The sequence below is a fragment of the Crassostrea angulata genome, chromosome 7 (genome assembly GCF_025612915.1).
Source record: "Crassostrea angulata isolate pt1a10 chromosome 7, ASM2561291v2, whole genome shotgun sequence".
NCBI lineage: Eukaryota > Metazoa > Mollusca > Bivalvia > Ostreida > Ostreidae > Magallana > Magallana angulata.
Genome location: NC_069117.1, coordinates 14,702,677 through 14,720,090, shown reverse-complemented (window position 1 = coordinate 14,720,090; position 17,414 = coordinate 14,702,677). Strand labels below are relative to the sequence as shown.

Genomic DNA, 17,414 nt, shown 5'->3' with positions numbered 1-17,414 from the left:
TTTGTTAGATTGATATATTCTGAAGTAGTTGGCTGACTTGCACAAGTTTTTTTCTAATATAAGATAAATTCATAGGTGCATGGTCATTTTTTCTCAGGTTAGAATTGTGGTCCATTGGACCTTTTGTTTGAGGAATAGTTACAAAAGGTACAGGTCTTCAGATGACATTATAGCTTAGTAAAGATATAATGATGTACAACTTATTCACATACCGATAAACATATATAACGTGAGTTAAAAACGAATTAAGACCTCTTTTGTTTTTTAAGGAGAGAGATTGGCAAGTAATTGGCAATATTCATTTTTTTAGTTGAATTACATTTACTGGTCATTCTAATCTTATACCTACCAGATATATATGGAATGTTTCTCATGAATTTATTTTCTTTTAAATGTAGTTGCAGTAAGCCTGCAATTTCTCATTTTTGATGAGATGGACATTAAATGGGAAATGATTTAGAGATCTTTTCTTTTTATATGTAGTTAGTTCCAAGTATACACATATTTCAGATTTTTTTATGACTTGTTCAATTATTCATTGCACTAAACTAATAACAACATGTAGCTGGCATTTGAATATGAAGTCTCTGTGACATATAAAATGAATTTATTTTAAGTTTTTAATGTTTATTGTATATTTTATGTAAGACATTCATCAAAAGTTCTTAATAAAGCAAATTTATATTGATTCTGATGCAAGTAAAATGAGTTCATTTTATCCATGTGTATGTAGTTAATTTGAGCACATCTTTTATTTCAGTCAAGAGATTCTCCCACAATTCCAAAAAGAGATTTACCTCCACCAGTCCCTCCTAGAAGATCCTCTCCAGTGCCATCCCCCAGTGTCTCACCAACATCATCCCCCAAACCACCCAGGTAAGAACAGCATCCCCCAAACCACCAATCCAAGAGCATCATCCCACAAACCACCCAGGTAAGAACATCATCCCCCAAACCACCCAGGTAAGAACATCATCCCCCAAACCACCAATCCGAGAGCATCATCCCACAAACCACCCTGGTAAAAACGCCATCCCCCAAAACCACCAATCCAAGAGCATCATCCCACAAACCACCCAGGTAAGAACATCATCCCCCAAACCACCCAGGTAAGAACATCATCCCCCAAACCACCAATCCGAGAGCATCATCCCACAAACCACCCTGGTAAAAATGCCATCCCCCAAAACCACCAATCCAAGAGCATCATCCCACAAACCACCCAGGTAAGAACATCATCCCCCAAACAACCCAGGTAAGAACATCATCCCCCAAACCACCAATCCAAGAGCATCATCCCACAAACCACCCAGGTAAGAACATCATCCCCCAAACCACCCAGGTAAAAACGCTGTCCCCCAAACCACAAAGAGAGAATCATCCCCAAACCACTAATCTGAGAGTATCATCCCCACACCACCCAGGTAAGAGCATCATTCCCCACATTATCCAGGTAAAATATAAAGTACATATACAGAAATTAAGTTGTACGTGTGAATAATGTGCGTAAAACTAGAGATAACAACAGAGAACATTGCAAATAAGGAAGAATTAGAGAAAGTTCTTTTGATAATTATATGAACCTGCAGAAATGTATATGATAGTGTGGATAATTGTTAAACAAGAGTATATTTTGGATATTGATTTTTGAGAGGGGACATGTTTTTGATAACTCTGGCTAATAGAGATACTGTGGATAAAAACAGCTCAAGTTATTTTGCATGATAAACAGTTACAGGTAGAAGAGGTTATCAAGGACTTTTCTTGAAAGTTATGAAGTCATTGTTTTCCAAGATTCAAAAGATATGTGATTAACATTGCCTTATATGGACACTGTTAAGGGACTTAGCAGACTTTATAACACTACGCATTGTTACCCAGTTCAAAACTATTGATTTTCAATAAAAAAATTAGGAAATAGATATGCATATTGTACAAACATTCATTTTCATAAGATATATATTGGCTGAATTTCCCCATTTTATTAAAAATTGGTTTTATTATTTATCACAGATTTGCAAACTATCATGAGCAGTGGTAAAATCATTAGCACGTTTTATGTCTCATGAGAAAACTGTTGACAACAAACTTCCCACCCTAGTCTACTGCATGCCTACTGTAATTAAAACGTGTGATCAATCCTTATCTTGTGTAAGACTTTCCAGTCAGTTTCTAAGATGATGATTTGTTTGAACTCTACGAACAACAAATCAGTGGTGCTGATGGATATTTAAAACAGTATATTTTTTTGTAATTGTTTCCGTGTGGGTTATGAAGTCATTGGAAAATAAAATGGACACAGAGTGCTTCTGACGTGTCCTAATGTTTCTGGTTGTGAACATTTTTAGACACCTTGAGATGTCAATGTGGACATCAGTACATCATATCATTGCTTGAAAAATTTTTAATTTTGCAATATTTGACCATATTAGAAATTCATTTAAAAAAATTAATTAGATCAAACATGATCAGTAGTTAAGGACAGATGCGACGTTCCTCAGTTTAAGAGAATTTTCTTTCATAGACTAAATTTGGCTTTGTATTCTATTTAGCGCTTTTGATGGAATGTGGCTTAATTCCCCTATATCAAGTAAATTGCTAAATGTCATAAATATATGTAGAAGAATACTGGTAGTCATGTTCAGGAATACGCTAATTCATATCTACGCAAACTTGTCCAAAATCTAATTTCCACCAAATATCGTGTACGCCCAACATGAAAAGTTTACAGTATTATTTCTTCATGTGCATTGAAACCGGTTCATGTCCAAAAATTTAGGGTGCATTAATTACCAGGTTATTTTTGGAGTTTTTTCCTTTAATAGCATGCAAAATGCAATTGGACATTTATTGATAAAGTCATAGTATATATTTTCAGTTGAAACTATATATCCAAATAGAAATATCATATGACCTGAAAATATGATGCTTTAAGGATGACGTTTACTTAGCATGAAAAAAAATTCCACTGATGATAATGAAAAACCAACTATTGTGTGTTATAGACCTTACCTGGTAGTGTTATTCTTCACTTTCAAAAAAGTAGGTCAATTGAGTTAATGGCCATTGAATATTTTTTGAAAATTTAAGAAAAATCTATAAAAATTTTACACTATGATTGAGATTTTCTTAATTGTGAAAATATTACAAATTGCTTAACTCTTTAACAAATGAAATACACTTTATGAATGGTAGTGACATTAAATGGATACAAAGCATAAAATTTTCATTCACAATTTTTATAGATATTCTAGTCCGAATTTCCTCTATCAGTTTTCAAATTACTACCCATTTTTGATTCAATATAACAAAAAACTGAATGAGGATAGTGCTAAAACATTTATAGTATTAAGCTGATTATATTGACCTTTCTCTGCTGGCATAACATTTATATGAGGTCAATGATCAAAATTAATTTTGAGATATGGTGTCTTTTATCATTTTTCAATATTTTTGTAGTTTGTGCCATACGATTATCTAAAGGAAAAAGCAAGATAAAACCAACAGAAAATATGCAAAATTATGTTGACTAAAAAGTAAAATCTTAACTTTAAATATCATAGTACTACCAAATATATTTCAGTGGAAAAATCTGAAAAATTTGCCCGAATTTTCTCTGTTTTGCTAAAAGCACAAACTTTGTCAGAGCCTATTTTCATAATTTAGTAAAAATATTGATAGTTATGTCAATAATAATTCATTTCATAAACACTTTTTGTATTTAAAACAAAATTTACTCATAAAATTGAACTTTTGAACAATCCGGATTTGAGAACTCAAACCCTGAGTAAACAACATCCTTAATTCATTGCTCTGCTCTGTTAGACATCAAGATCATGAATGAAAAAAGAGTGTAAAGTTACCGAATGATATTTTTATTGTATATTTCGAAAGAAAATGTGACTCAATATACCCCATAACTCTTTAAGAAATTTTACATTGATTCCTTAATTGGTATGTACATGTTTCAGATTTAGAGTAATTAAATGCATACGTAAAACATATGCAATACTTCTTCCTGTCCACAGATTTGATTGAAGACTGTATTGTATGTAACTTAGACTCCTATTAAGTCAACGTTAAGTATTTTTATCAGGGTAAAATTGTGAGAAGCAACCTTCATGTGTATTCTTGCAATTATTTTTCAGATAGTTGTATATTATATGAAATAATTATAAAAGTTTGATGCTCATTATTTTAAAATCTCCAAAGCATGAAACTTCTTTTTAACTTTGTAATGAAACAAGACAAAGATTCCATACAACCAGTTTAGATATAAGGTCTTGATATTTTTTTTTTACTGTAAATTAAAGTATCTAACAATTATTCATGACAACCTTCAAATAATTCAAACTTATTAAATTCACATAGTAAAATGGCTGAAAATAGGCCAATATCATATATTTATCAATGAAGCCATTGTCAGGGATACAGTGTTTGGCATTTTACATATGACACCTTACATGTATTATACTATAATGCAGTTTTCTCTTTTACTTAGTCGCAGACAGCTACCACCCACTCCGCCGGTTGACCCCTCTCAAATTCCGCAACCTGTGTCAAAAGCTATTTGTACAGACGTTGTTGATGGAGTAGGTCAGTATACGCCCGAAGATGCTTTTTTTCATTCATAATCCAACTTCATATGAATTATATTTTGTTATCCTTATAATCATATTTTCTTTTCAATAAATTTGAAAATAACATATTAAATCCTTCTTGTAATATTTTTTATCATACCGGTACATATTTTTTTCATCAGGTACATATATTTCCAGTATTTACACACACAATTATAGTGGCTTACATATATTTTGAAAAAATATTTATGGTACAGTGTATTAAATTTCTTTTCTTGAAAATGATTTTCAAATTTACACATTTCCCTATTAATCTCCTGTTATGCTCCCATGTGTGGCTTTATTTTTCAACTTAAAATTAATTGAAATTTACAGTTTTTTATCAATTTATTTTTCTCCATGATTAGCTGCAGGTCTGTAGCTCCCAGTCTGAAAAAATTTGGATGGACGACGTGGGAGCTACAGTGCCTCCCATAGTAAAAAACTGCAATTTACGGCGCACCAAAAATTGCGCTAGTTTAGGACAGATTAACCTTATTTTCACTCAAATTCTGTGAAAATAATTAGAACCATTAAATTCTTCAGACAATTTACTACTGATATTGTTACTTTACTTGCCTCAGACTTTCTTTGAAACATGCTAACCGACCTCGGAAAATAAAGTATATTAATTCACGTCGAGATCGAGAGCCGCCATTTTTAGATGTAAACAAACTGCACCACTTCACTTTACAGGGCTGGTGATCGTGTTTAAAAGAACATCAGAGGCAAGTGAAGTGATGATATCTGTAGTAAATTGTCCGAGGAATTTTTTGGAATCAAATATTTGTACAGAATATGTTAGGAAATGAAATTAATCAGTCCCAAACTAGCGCATTTTTTTGTGCGCCGTAAATTGCAGATTTTTACTATGGGAGGCACTGTAGCTCCCAGGTCCTCCATCCGAAATTTTTCAGACCAGGTGCTACAAACCTGCAGCTACTCCATGATGTGACTCGTTGAGATTATATGTGTCATGAGATGAAAATACTCATCCCATAATTTTATACATATCATATCATTTTTGATATCTCAAGTTTTTTTTACCATGCCTTAATATTGTATGCCATTTGCTGTATATTGAATGGACTGCAAAACCAAAACATTTCAAATCCATGAACATATTGTGATGGTATGGTCTATTTGTTCATAATTTCAGCTCGAAATCACACAGGTAAAATGCTGTTTAGTAAAGTTTCATTTCATCTTTGAATTGAAATGATAGGAGAATTTTATCTCAAATGTAATTCGATGAAAATAAAAAAAACCAAACACTAGCAGATATGCATTGATGTGATGGATACACACTTTAATTGGCAGTCAAGAGGTGTTGTCTCCCTTCCTTGCACTGAATGGCTTTAGTGTATGATACAATATATACTTAGTGCGTTGTATTATTATTCACTAGCTGCGCTTACCATTCCCTCCCCTGTATATACATGTACCAACAAACTTGCACCCACGTACGTGCTGCACTGCTGCCTCTATACAAACTGTTGTACAATTCATAGTAATCATTTATTTTTATGCAGTATAAATGGATGTTAAATTCAATTAGTTTAATTATTTGCACAAAAAAAATAAACATCATGTTTTTGTTTGATGATTAATTATTTTATAAAATTAAATTTCAAAATTAACTGTGACCTAGATCTTATATATTAATTGGCATTATAAAAAAAAGTTAACTAGGTCTTTGAAAGATGTACATGTACTTGTACATGTATCACCATATTGATTAAAGTAAAAGAGTACAAGAATGAGGTTAATACAATGTCCTTGTCTTGATTTAATCAAATCTTAAATACCAGTACATGTATCGGCTGAAAGGCAGCCATGCAGTGATATAAGCACGTTATCCAGGTGCCACTCGGATACATGCATCATTACTTGCGTGAGTTCAACATGTGACTCATGGTTAGATAAGCAGGAATTAATATGTAAAACTTTTTTTTTTTTCTTTGTGCAATACATACAACAAAACATTATGGACACCTGAATAAAGTTAACACAATTATGATTTTATACAACTGTATTTACGTATCTGCAATGTCTGATGTCTGATGTGTGTAGTAGTTATGATTATAAGTTGTAATAAAAGCTAAACCTCCTTATGAATGATTGGTCAATACAGTAAAACATGGTTATAGCAAACACGCTTATAATGAAATGACGCTTACAGCAAAGTGATTTTTATTCTTTGAAACTTTATTACATGTTTTAAAACTTGACGGATATAACGATTTACTCTTACAATGAAGTAAATTCGCGTGCCTTGGGACTTCGTTTTAAGCGTGTTTTACTGTAGTTTAATTGTAATGTGCTAGTTATTTCAGAATTTCTTTAAAGTAGACTCAAGAGTACAGTTTTTATAGATCAACAAAAGCAAAAATCCCTGATTTCTGAAAATGATAAATACATGTATTAGTATTTATGATACTGTGAAAAGTTATCTTGCTATAGCAAAAATCAAACTTTTTGTAGGAAATGTAAAATATGCATGTAAAAATCCAGACATTAAATTCTGTATAAGGTATACCAGTAGTTTAAAATACATGTACTAGTATAGCTGTTTAAATGTATCAACATATTGATATATATATATTGCCACAGGAATTTTTTGTATTGCATAGTGAAATTAAACACAGTATTTTAATACTACCAGTATTCTACTTTTACAGAATACAGTATGTCAAGGTTATTGTACCAAATAAAAAACTACACTGTATATTGTTTTTACTTCCTGTCAATATACATGTACCCTGTCGTTACATATACATGTATGTGCCATTGGAATTTAAATCATTTGATACCTGCTGTTAGCAAAAAGTATATATTTTGATATATATTCGTATTACATGTATAAATTACGTTTACTTTATGTATAAGACCGCTTTACTTGAGTTATACATGAAACAGAATTGCAGAGAGATTATTGAAAAATACAGTACAGTTGTACATGTACAAACATAAAGATTAGCTAATAAGCTTGGAATTTCTAACCACAAAATTTTCCATTCTTTTATTCCTTAATTTGGGGGTTTTCATTTTAACTTAATTCACAACCTGATATGGTAATCTAACATTTCATACAATTAATGCTCACAGCAGATACTGTTGAAAACAATTCTTTTTTTCTTCTTGTTTGCGGGACTACAAGATCATTGTTTTTGATTGAATTGACATTCTAATAGCATGTGGAAGAGTTTGAAGTTCTTACTCCTAACTAGCTTTCAATGGTCTTGCTATCTTCTGATGCTATGTTCCTGTGATCTTTCTCTCTAGGAATTTCCTATGCTGAACTTCGGTATGATGTTCCATCCAATATTTCTACGGTTGGCTCTGAACCTTCTGCATCCGTAAATTCTTTTGAATGCAACAATCTTTCTAATGATCACAAGGAGGCAGAATCAGCTAATCACAAAGGAGGTAGGCTTTTCTCTTAATTTCTGTATGCCCATTATCATTTTATAAATCTAAATATCAGGGGTTAGTTTCACAGTGCATCTATTGAAGCTTGGACACATTCAATGACCACCTTTTATCATGCCCATATTGCATTTTATATTGGCTAAAGGGTGATGTTAACTACATTTCCATTGATTTGACAGTTTTTGTTTCAATTTGGATTCAATACTATATACTCTCAAAAATAATTATACCATGCAGCTAGATTATATCAGATATGAGCTTAAAGGAAGTGGCACATTATAGCATTTCAGATATGACAGACAGCTTTGCCCTGATTTTATGTGCTTGCTACTTCAAGCATCTATGCTTTTTTAATCAAAAAATTCTCTTAATAAGCTAATTTCTTAAGCTTTATTAATGCAGATTTTCCTTGTTTTCATCACTGAATATTTGATAGGTGAAATTTCTATCTATTTCCACAAAAAAATGTAAAATATGTACACGTAGTGTTAGGTACATAAAATGCTTTTTAGCACAGGTACAGAATGATATTCTTGTGAAAAAGCTTGCATGCTTATCCTAGCTATTTAATCATGCAGCATTACATGGCAAAATCAAAATTCATGTAGGATGTACATGTATATATACTTTCACAGCATCATTACTTGTTACATGTATGTGTGGAGCTTCCAGAATTGCATTGCTTTTGCTTAATTATATAATATGCCGACATATTTGCATTTACAGGGACACTTTTCTCTGTCACAGGTAACAGTAAGCCCCCTCTGAGGCGCACACCCACAGACTACGACCTACCCCCCTTGCCAGCACCAAGGAAACAACCAGGAGAAAAGTAAGTACAGCATATGTAAATTACTTATTTCATAAACTGGATAAAAAGTGACCTAGTTGATAAATCATTAAGTTAATGCATACAAGAAAATAATTGCCCCGTTTGTTTTTGCCCCTCTTGTCCTCACTGCTAGCAGTCGAATTTAAGACAGTGTGAATTCAAAACAATTTTTGAAAAACTGCATGTGCCTGATTATTAAAATTCTGTGTCTGGGCAAATTCAAGACAAGGCAAAAAGTGTAGAAGAGCAAACAAAACACAAAGCAATTATAACCCCGTATACACTACTAGTATATCATATTACGTAACAAAGGTCAGGTAAAGTTTGTTGAGTACAAAGAATTAAAATTGGATAGAATATATTCAAACAGGGTTGTCTCTAAGACCCAGGAGCGGGAAATTTTCCCACCTTCAGTGACGTAATTACCTGGCTATATTATAATATTGCATTTCAAACACAATCTAGCTATAAGCTAAACCCCTAGACCCCCTTCTACTTTAATTTTTAGAGACAACTCTGTCAAAAGTTGTGTATTGTTATTTTTTTAGACCTCATTTGTCTTTTAGTTTTGGTTATACACTATTGTTGATGTTCCTGTCCAATCATTTATTAAAACTCACAAACTAGCTGTTAAAAAAGACAACAGTCCACTTTTGTATCTTTATAAACAAACATGAAGTCCATGATTTTCTTCAAATTTATCTACAAGGTTATATTGATATTTGTAGAAAATAGTGTTAGAAAAGTTAAACCAGGTGAATCTAAAATCCATCTATAACTTTAGTTCCATTTACTGGCAGTAAAACAATTTGCAGTTATAGTGGATAAAATTAAGTATCAGTACTGTAATTTTGCTAAATGTATTGGTAGTCTAAGTTTATGCATGGTGCACTGTATATTTAAAGGGGCATGGTCACGATTTTGGTCAAAAATTATTTTTCCGATTTTAATGTTTGCAATGCTTTAGTAAGGAATTTTTAATAGGTAACCAAAATCTGAGTGTCATTCGTTGAGTTATAAGCGAGTTAAAGAGCTTACAATTCTTTGATACGTAAACAAAGCTTTTGTTTACATTTTGAATATTGACGTGAACATTTCAATTTTAGACCTAAAATGAATGAGTTAAATGTTAGGAACTGTTTATTTATGGAAAATGAATAAGAAGATAGCCAAGACAACTTAACACTGATATATTGAACCTATGTAAACAAAAACAGGGCACGAGCCTTGTTTACATGAAAAAGAATTTTAAGCACTGTGTTTTGCTTATAACTCTACTACTGACTCTCAAATTTCAAATGAACATTAGAAATGCATTCCTTATTAATTGTTAATAATAAAAACAGAAAAATAGAATTTGACCAAAATCGTGACCATACCCCTTAAAAACAAAGTGAAAATTTCCGATCATCTCTAATGTACTTGTATTTTTATATGTACATGTACCTGTGTGTTTTTAATATGCTAAAAAAAAAACCAAAATCTAAAGTTATTTAGAAATTTGATGAAAAAATGAATTATGTAACCACTTTTATGCAACCAAGCTTTTAATTACCAGTACATGATAATTGCAAATAATGTCTTATTGAATTATTTGTTCAGTAACAGGCTGTCTGACCAAGAGTTAGGCAACATAATCAATTGTTTGTGAAATTTGACAGCAAGAATTAATTCATATTTGAGAGATGTGAATTAATTTTCACTTGATTTATCAAAAACTAGTGATAAATATGTATAAGAAAATGGGATTCCAAGACTGAGGCATTTTCAGGGGTTATTTTATTCTTGCGTCAGTGGGACAGCCTTTTAAAAAAAATGAATTAAAAACACTATATGCTGCAAGCTGATCAGGAAAATTGTATAATGCTAGTTATAGCTATTGTTAGAAGGAAAGTACGTTTGAAAGCTACATGTAGTTCACGTTATGCATGATTGCTAGAAGCTTTTAATGTGTGTTTCAATGTTCATATGATCATATTTAAGTAAGAAATAAATTGAGAATTAATTATATATTCAAAATGAAAACTGCAAGCTAGCTGTTACTGTTACATCTTATATTAATTATGATGTATTAAATATGTAATTGGTCTAATCACTGTATTCTTGTTAAAGTTTTTCTTAGAACTTTGAGCTGACTCATTTTCTTTCTCGCTTAGAAAACTATCTGATCCTACTCATGATGACAACAAGGATATACAACTTCCTGTTCGGAATCGTTTACGAGAGACAAATGATAACAATAAGGAAAACAGTATAGATGAAGTTCAGGTGGACCATCTCGTTGCCAAGGGCTACGACCGTTTACGAGTGGTGGATGCTCTGAGAGTGGCGAGAAATAACATGACCATGGCTGAGGAAATTCTGGAAACATTTGTCAGGCATTGAGGGTTTATGCTTGGGTTATTTTATATCAGGCTTTCAAGTGCTCAGTTCTATGAATTTTACTTCCTGCAGACAGTATGTTAATATAAGGACTTGCTTTGGTGCTCCATTCATGTGACAGGCGTGTACAGACGTCGTCTGTGAAGTACATATGTAATTATCTCCCTTTACCATGTTTACCTTGGAGACTATTATAGGCTCTTGACTTCTGTTTTGAATTTTTGAATTTTTTTTTTAAAATTACCAAAATGTATTGCTTGAATATTTGTGCATATAACTTAATTTATACAATATCATGTACCTATGAATGGAAGTTAACTTCCTTAGATTTACCAAGTACATTGTATATTTATGAATGTGATGATAAGCTATTTTCAAATATGTAATATGTATTCTGGCAAACTTAAAGTTTATGTGTACATTTACAAGAAGTATTAAAAGGGTGTTTTATAGGATATTTATCAGCATTTTTAATCAAAGCCAAGATATACAGGAATACTTGATTTTTTTTTTTGGCCTTTCTTTATGGCTTAATAATACTGTAACAGGAGAAGCCAAGTTTGTCCCAATTTGTACCTACCGGGTATTCAAGCTAACGATTGGTCTATAATTGTCAATTTCTCTAAATTTTTAAAATTTATATAAGTTATGAAATTATCCTAGTATTAATACAAAGAAGAGAAATAGAGTAGAATATATTTTCCAAATTAACGTCTCATCGGGCATGTCAATATAAAGTATTCCATTCGATGATCACAGCAAAAAGGAAAAATCCGAGGCTTGTTAATCTAATGAAGAAGCAGCCATTGATTGGTTAACTAGGGGCAGCTTATAGTTTTATGAAACCTTAACAAGTTGATCTTGTTGTGAAAATTAAATAATTCAGGTACTGTGATACCGACAAATTATTTTGTGTCTTGGCTTGTCTTAAATTTGCACTCTACATGTATACTTATAAAGAATTATTTATTTTGTGTCTATTGTGCATGCAGATTATTTAATACTGTACATACAAAGCATTTTGTGGGTATGTATATCTATCTATATATTTTTTGTTACTAGTAGGTCCCAAGGACCAGCGATTGGCTGACTTAGTTATATTTGGTTGCTTGTGTATTACAGGGTTGACCCCATTAGCAAACCAATTTTTTTTTCTCTCAATGAAAAAGTTTATAAAATGTACAGGATATATTGGCCAAGTTGGTTATTTTCAAGATTTGTTTTTGTTTTTTTTTTGCCTTTTACAGTGCACAGCGATGCATAGTAATCGGTCAATTCATCATTTATCAAGTTCATTTCCTGTCTTCCCATATTCCAGTTACTAGTATTTAAAGAGTCTGGCCATCTTGTTTTGTGTGCAATGATATTTGAATTTAGAAGGGTTGTACCAATCTGAATGTACCAATATATAAACATTTATTTCAACATGATGTGAGTTAAATCATGGGAATTTAATTAACAAGAGTATTAATTGGAAAGGGGTAATGATTTCAAGAATTTTTTTAAGACACCATATTTTGATGCATGTACATAATACATAGTTCTTGCCATCCGACAAAGTTTTTTGTAAATATAACAATGCAAATATTGACCACTTCATATTTCTTGGCCTGGACACTGAATCTCTCAATCACTGTGAACCTGCTATTCATTGTTTTATTATCAACTATAATACATGGTATATTTACTTTTTCATAGATTAATTGCTTTTTCCCACAACAGTTTTCTAGCAGTATATAGTTTATTTCTCCCTTCCTGTGCATTGAATTGTGGCAATTTGGATTACATTTTACTTTTTTCACCATCAATGCAATTTGATTGTACCCATATTAGCAATTGGTCCAAAATCATGATTAAGGGTGTTGTTTACTCAGGGTTTGAGTTCTCAAATTCGGATTGTTAAAAAGTTCAATGTAATGAGTAAAATTTGTTCTAAACAAAAAAAGTATTAATAAAATGAATTATTATTGACAAAACATTTGATATTTTTACTTTATTACGTAATTAGGCTCAAACAAAAATAGACTTTAAGCCAAACAGAGGAAATTCGGACTAAATTTTGCAGATTTTGTTTTCCACTAAAACATTTTTGGCAGTACTCTAATATTGAAAGTTAAGATTATATATTTTAGTCTAATTTTTCAAATTTTCAGCTGGTTTTACCTCACTTATTCACTGAAATAATTGTATGGCAAGAATTGCGAAAATATTAAAAAATGCTTAAAAACGATAAAAGACACCATATCTCAAAATTTTGATCATTGACCTCATATAAATTATATGCCAACAGAATAAGGTCAATATAAGTAGTTCAATACTATAAATCTTTTTGTATTATCATCATTCAATTTTTTGTAAACTTAGATCAAAAATGGGTAGGAATTTGAAAACTGATAGAGGAAATTCGGACTGGAATATTTTTTCAAATTGTAGCTAAAATCTTAATGTTTTGTACCTATTTAGTGCCACTGCCATTCATAAAATGTATTTAATTATTTAAAGTGTTTTATTATTTGAAAAATATTTACAATTAAGAAAATTTCAATTGTAGTGTAAAATTTTATGGGATTTTTCTTGATTTTTCCAAAAATATTCAATGGCCATTTACCCAAAAAGTAGGTCATTGACCTACTTTTTTGAAAGTGAAAAATAACACTACAATCAAAGGTCTATAACATACAATAGATGGGGTTTCATTATCATCAGTGGAATTTTTTTCAATCTGAGTAAACGTCATCCTTAAATCACATTTGCAGAGATCAAACAAGTTAATTAATTTCTAACTTAATTATTCCTAGTTAAGAGAATCATGACTCAGGTTTATTCCAAATGGTTAGATCTATTTTTTGGTGATAACACATGAAAAAATAACAGGCATTTTAGGATGGTTGGGATCTGAAACTATTAATAGGATAATGGCTGCCTCTTGATATACCATGCACCCCCTTTCCCATTCAGAGTTCTAAGATTTCATTTTTTTTATCTGATTTCAGTGTACGTTTTTGGTCATAATTACAATGTTTATGAATGTATGAAGTGGCATGAGGTATGATAATTGTACTTACATGTATATTGCGATATTACCTTTTTCACTAGGCAAGAATAATGCAAGATTTACTGCAATATGTGTAGTGTGGAAGTCTAGTAACAGGTAATCGTCATTTTAAAGTATTCATTAAAGCAACAGTCCCGGTTTACAATAGGTTGAAAGTTTCTTTGCAAAGAAATACACGTAATCCTAAAAAGATCACAATTTTCAATAAATAAGCATCTGTCCTTTCATTTCCATTTGATGTATTGCTCTACATAAACTGTACGTACAAAATTCAGTGTTGAAAACGGGTAGCTTTTAAATCAGTGAGATGATGTCTATAATGTGTGGCAAAAATGATATTGAAACATTACTTCTGTAAACAGAAGAAAAACTAGGAATAGCAAAAACCAAAAAAGGATGTTTAAGTTTAAATTCAGGTAAACTGTCGGTGTTACGGACTTTTTTTCACTGTGACAAAGCTATATTAATAGCAAATGCTACATGTAATCACCATATCACCATGCTCTTAGAGCAGTCCAATTTTTTATAGAGGTTTAAAATTAAGGTAGTTCTCAATATTTCCTGGTCTAATTATTTTACAAAATAAAGCAAATCAAAATAGTTTAAGTGGCAACATGTCATATGCTTATGATTTTTGTCTCATGCATGTCTAATTATTATCAATCCCCAATGTAGCTCTGTTTTGTAGACTCAAACCTTCCATGAAGGTAACTAGGGGTGCCGGGTAACTAGCATGCAGTCGAATTATCAGGGAGATTGTGGCTCCTGAAGGTTTTTTTTTTTTTGTAATATATTCTGCAATGACATTTTAATTGCAATTTTGAAAGTTTGGTCAGACATGCATACTGTGATAGCTGTGTGTTTAAAGTGCATGCTGTACTTAAACCATCTGATGGGTACACTCCGCAGAGAGTGGGGGGATATAACATACATGTACAATTTCAACAGATTTTTTTTTTATTGGAGACTTTGTTATTAATTTAGTTGTATGCGAGAGTATGTATGTATTGTTTCTTCATTGTTATTTGTTCCATTATGACATCAAGACCAGTCAGGTCCTATTAAAAACTTAAGAAAAACACCTGGTGTTTTTGTTATTTGTGATGTACATGTATTGTTTTCTAAGAAACCATAAACACACAATGGGGAAAAAAACACAATGGGAAAAAATGTTTTTAATTTTTTCTCATTTTATAAGTACAGTCCTCATGCTTTAGTTGTTCTGCTTGTACACAGGGACATATACAAAGGACAATTTGGTCACGAATACGCTGAATGATTATCAGCCCAATCCATTTAGATAGGTTAATAGAGATGTTAATAGATATGAATTTAATGATCAACCCTTTAATTGTATGAAGCAGGATAAGTGAATTAAGGAAATGTAATTAGAAAATACTTTAAACATATTTAGTTTAGTGGTATTCATATTTTGGCACACGTATATCCCAATCATGTCAATATCCCACTAAAAAAAACTTGGGTGTCCAAATACACTTTCTGGCAGCACTTATCACATGAAGATATAGTAATACTTAAGTTTGAGAACATTTATGTCCATTGGTGCCTACAATAGTAAAAATCATGAAATTGAACCCTAATATGTGAAGTGTGCATAACCAGCCAGCTATTGATGTTAATTATGTTAACAGTACATATAACACAATGAAATAGTGGATCAGTAACTTTTCAGGACTTATGGTACTTAGATTTGTCCATCTTTAAATTTTAATCTGGTACAGCAAAAAGGGATTTGAAAACTACTGTGCATGTACCTCATCTATTCTATTGTTTGCATATCATATGTACATGTACTGTGTAAGCAATTCATTCTAAATCTACAACAGTTGGGGCATAGTCATCAGGCTCTGATGTAAAATCCCATTTGAATTTTTGTGTTAAGTAGTCTCTAAATTTAAGTCCTCTTTTCTTTAGATCACTGTCCGATGACATATTTTCTAGATTAGAAAAAAATTCTTGAAGGGTTGATGTAAGAAAATTGTTTGCTGATAGGATGTCTATGAAAAAATCCTCTGGTGTTTCTTGAATATGGTAATGAATTACACTTATGAAGTTCAAGAACAAAGAAGCCTGATTCTGTAGGGCTTCCTCACTAGTACACATGACATGCACAAGATTTTTCCATTGTTCAAAAGCATCCAGCACCTGGCCAATCAGAAAGCATATGAAGGCAAACTGGATTTCTCCCAGAATCTTCGCTTCATTGTCCTTGTAATTTGAACAAAGTATGCTCTCTAAAGCATAGCTTGAGTCAATGCTGTATTTAGTCATTTCTGCTGGGGAACATCCAGGAGGGTATTTCTGCTTGGGTATTTTACTAAACTGAATTTTACTCTCTTCTCTCACTTTCATATCTGGCAATCTGGATTCTGCATCTTTAAGAGAAGTTGGCTCGGCATTTTCTTCTTTGTTATCTTGCAAGTCCTTCTCCTTGGACACCTTGGTTTCATCCTGGTCTTCCGAAGTCTTTGTGCTACCAGAAGTTTTTTTCAATTTTCGACTTTGTGTGTTGCTGACCTCAGAAACAAAGTCTGTGACAGAGCATATTCTTTTACTTGGAGGCTGCAGCTTGTCCAACAACTCTGGAGTAATGAAGTTGCTCAGGGATACCCATTTTTTGTACCTAAAATTCAATAAAAAAAATTTATACCGATACATTCGTATATATTCGTACTGCCAAATGGCAAAAATAATAAAACAATCAAACCAACAAGCTTTCCATAGGGTAAATGATGACCTCTTTGAAATTCTTTTTTTCTTATCCACCTCCGACATGAATAATATTATTATTATTTTATTATTATTTATTTCAACTTTGAGCAATAAGCTCATCAGCATTAAACATAATAACATTTATAAACATATGCGAGGCACGCAAAATGCGAAGCCAGTAGGCTTCAGAGTCTCTGCAGAGCGTGCACTCTCACTATGGAGAACAACATACAGCTTTCATATATGTTTACATCATATAAGATATTGAGAGATACAATAAATATATATAATACTGAAATTATGATTTACCAATTGTAATAGAAAAAAAAACATAGGTAATCATAGATTACTAAGCTCACCG

The 17,414-nt window shown here is 31.8% G+C and overlaps 2 protein-coding genes across 11 annotated transcripts in view; one reads left to right on the top strand and one right to left on the bottom strand.

Moving 5' to 3' along the window:
• The window catches only part of LOC128155468 (E3 ubiquitin-protein ligase CBL-B-like), a 33,832-nt gene extending 18,431 nt beyond the window's left edge, over positions 1-15,401 (top strand). For 4 of the 10 annotated variants that reach the window (XM_052817182.1, XM_052817178.1, XM_052817175.1 and 1 more), the window contains 6 exons: positions 761-876; positions 4,502-4,596; positions 5,779-5,793; positions 7,905-8,048; positions 8,778-8,883; positions 11,040-15,401. In XM_052817182.1, coding sequence (XP_052673142.1) covers positions 761-876; positions 4,502-4,596; positions 5,779-5,793; positions 7,905-8,048; positions 8,778-8,883; positions 11,040-11,268 — 705 coding nt within the window. In that variant the 3' untranslated portion in view covers positions 11,269-15,401. The remainder of the gene's footprint in view (positions 1-760; positions 877-4,501; positions 4,597-5,778; positions 5,794-7,904; positions 8,049-8,777; positions 8,884-11,039) is intronic. The other 6 variants (XM_052817177.1, XM_052817176.1, XM_052817183.1 and 3 more) reach the window with 6 other exon arrangements.
• A 432-nt stretch (positions 15,402-15,833) lies between these two features.
• LOC128156800 (protein AAR2 homolog) lies at positions 15,834-17,116 on the bottom strand. Its single transcript, XM_052819098.1, has 3 exons — positions 17,079-17,116; positions 16,385-16,964; positions 15,834-15,887 (listed from the first exon to the last, which is right to left on the bottom strand). The coding sequence occupies exons 1-3, from the start codon at positions 17,114-17,116 to the stop codon at positions 15,834-15,836; spliced, it is 672 nt and encodes a 223-aa protein (XP_052675058.1).
• Between the last annotated feature and the right edge of the window lie 298 nt (positions 17,117-17,414).

Coding starts and splice junctions, on each gene's coding strand:
- LOC128156800 (XM_052819098.1), bottom strand. CDS start 17,116: ATGTCGGAGGTGGATAAGAAAAAAAGAATTTCAAAGAG. Junction 16,965..17,078: donor AAAAAAAGAATTTCAAAGAG/GTCATCATTTAC, acceptor ATTGAATTTTAG/GTACAAAAAATGGGTATCCC. Junction 15,888..16,384: donor TGTTCTTGAACTTCATAAGT/GTAATTCATTAC, acceptor TTACTATTGTAG/GCACCAATGGACATAAATGT.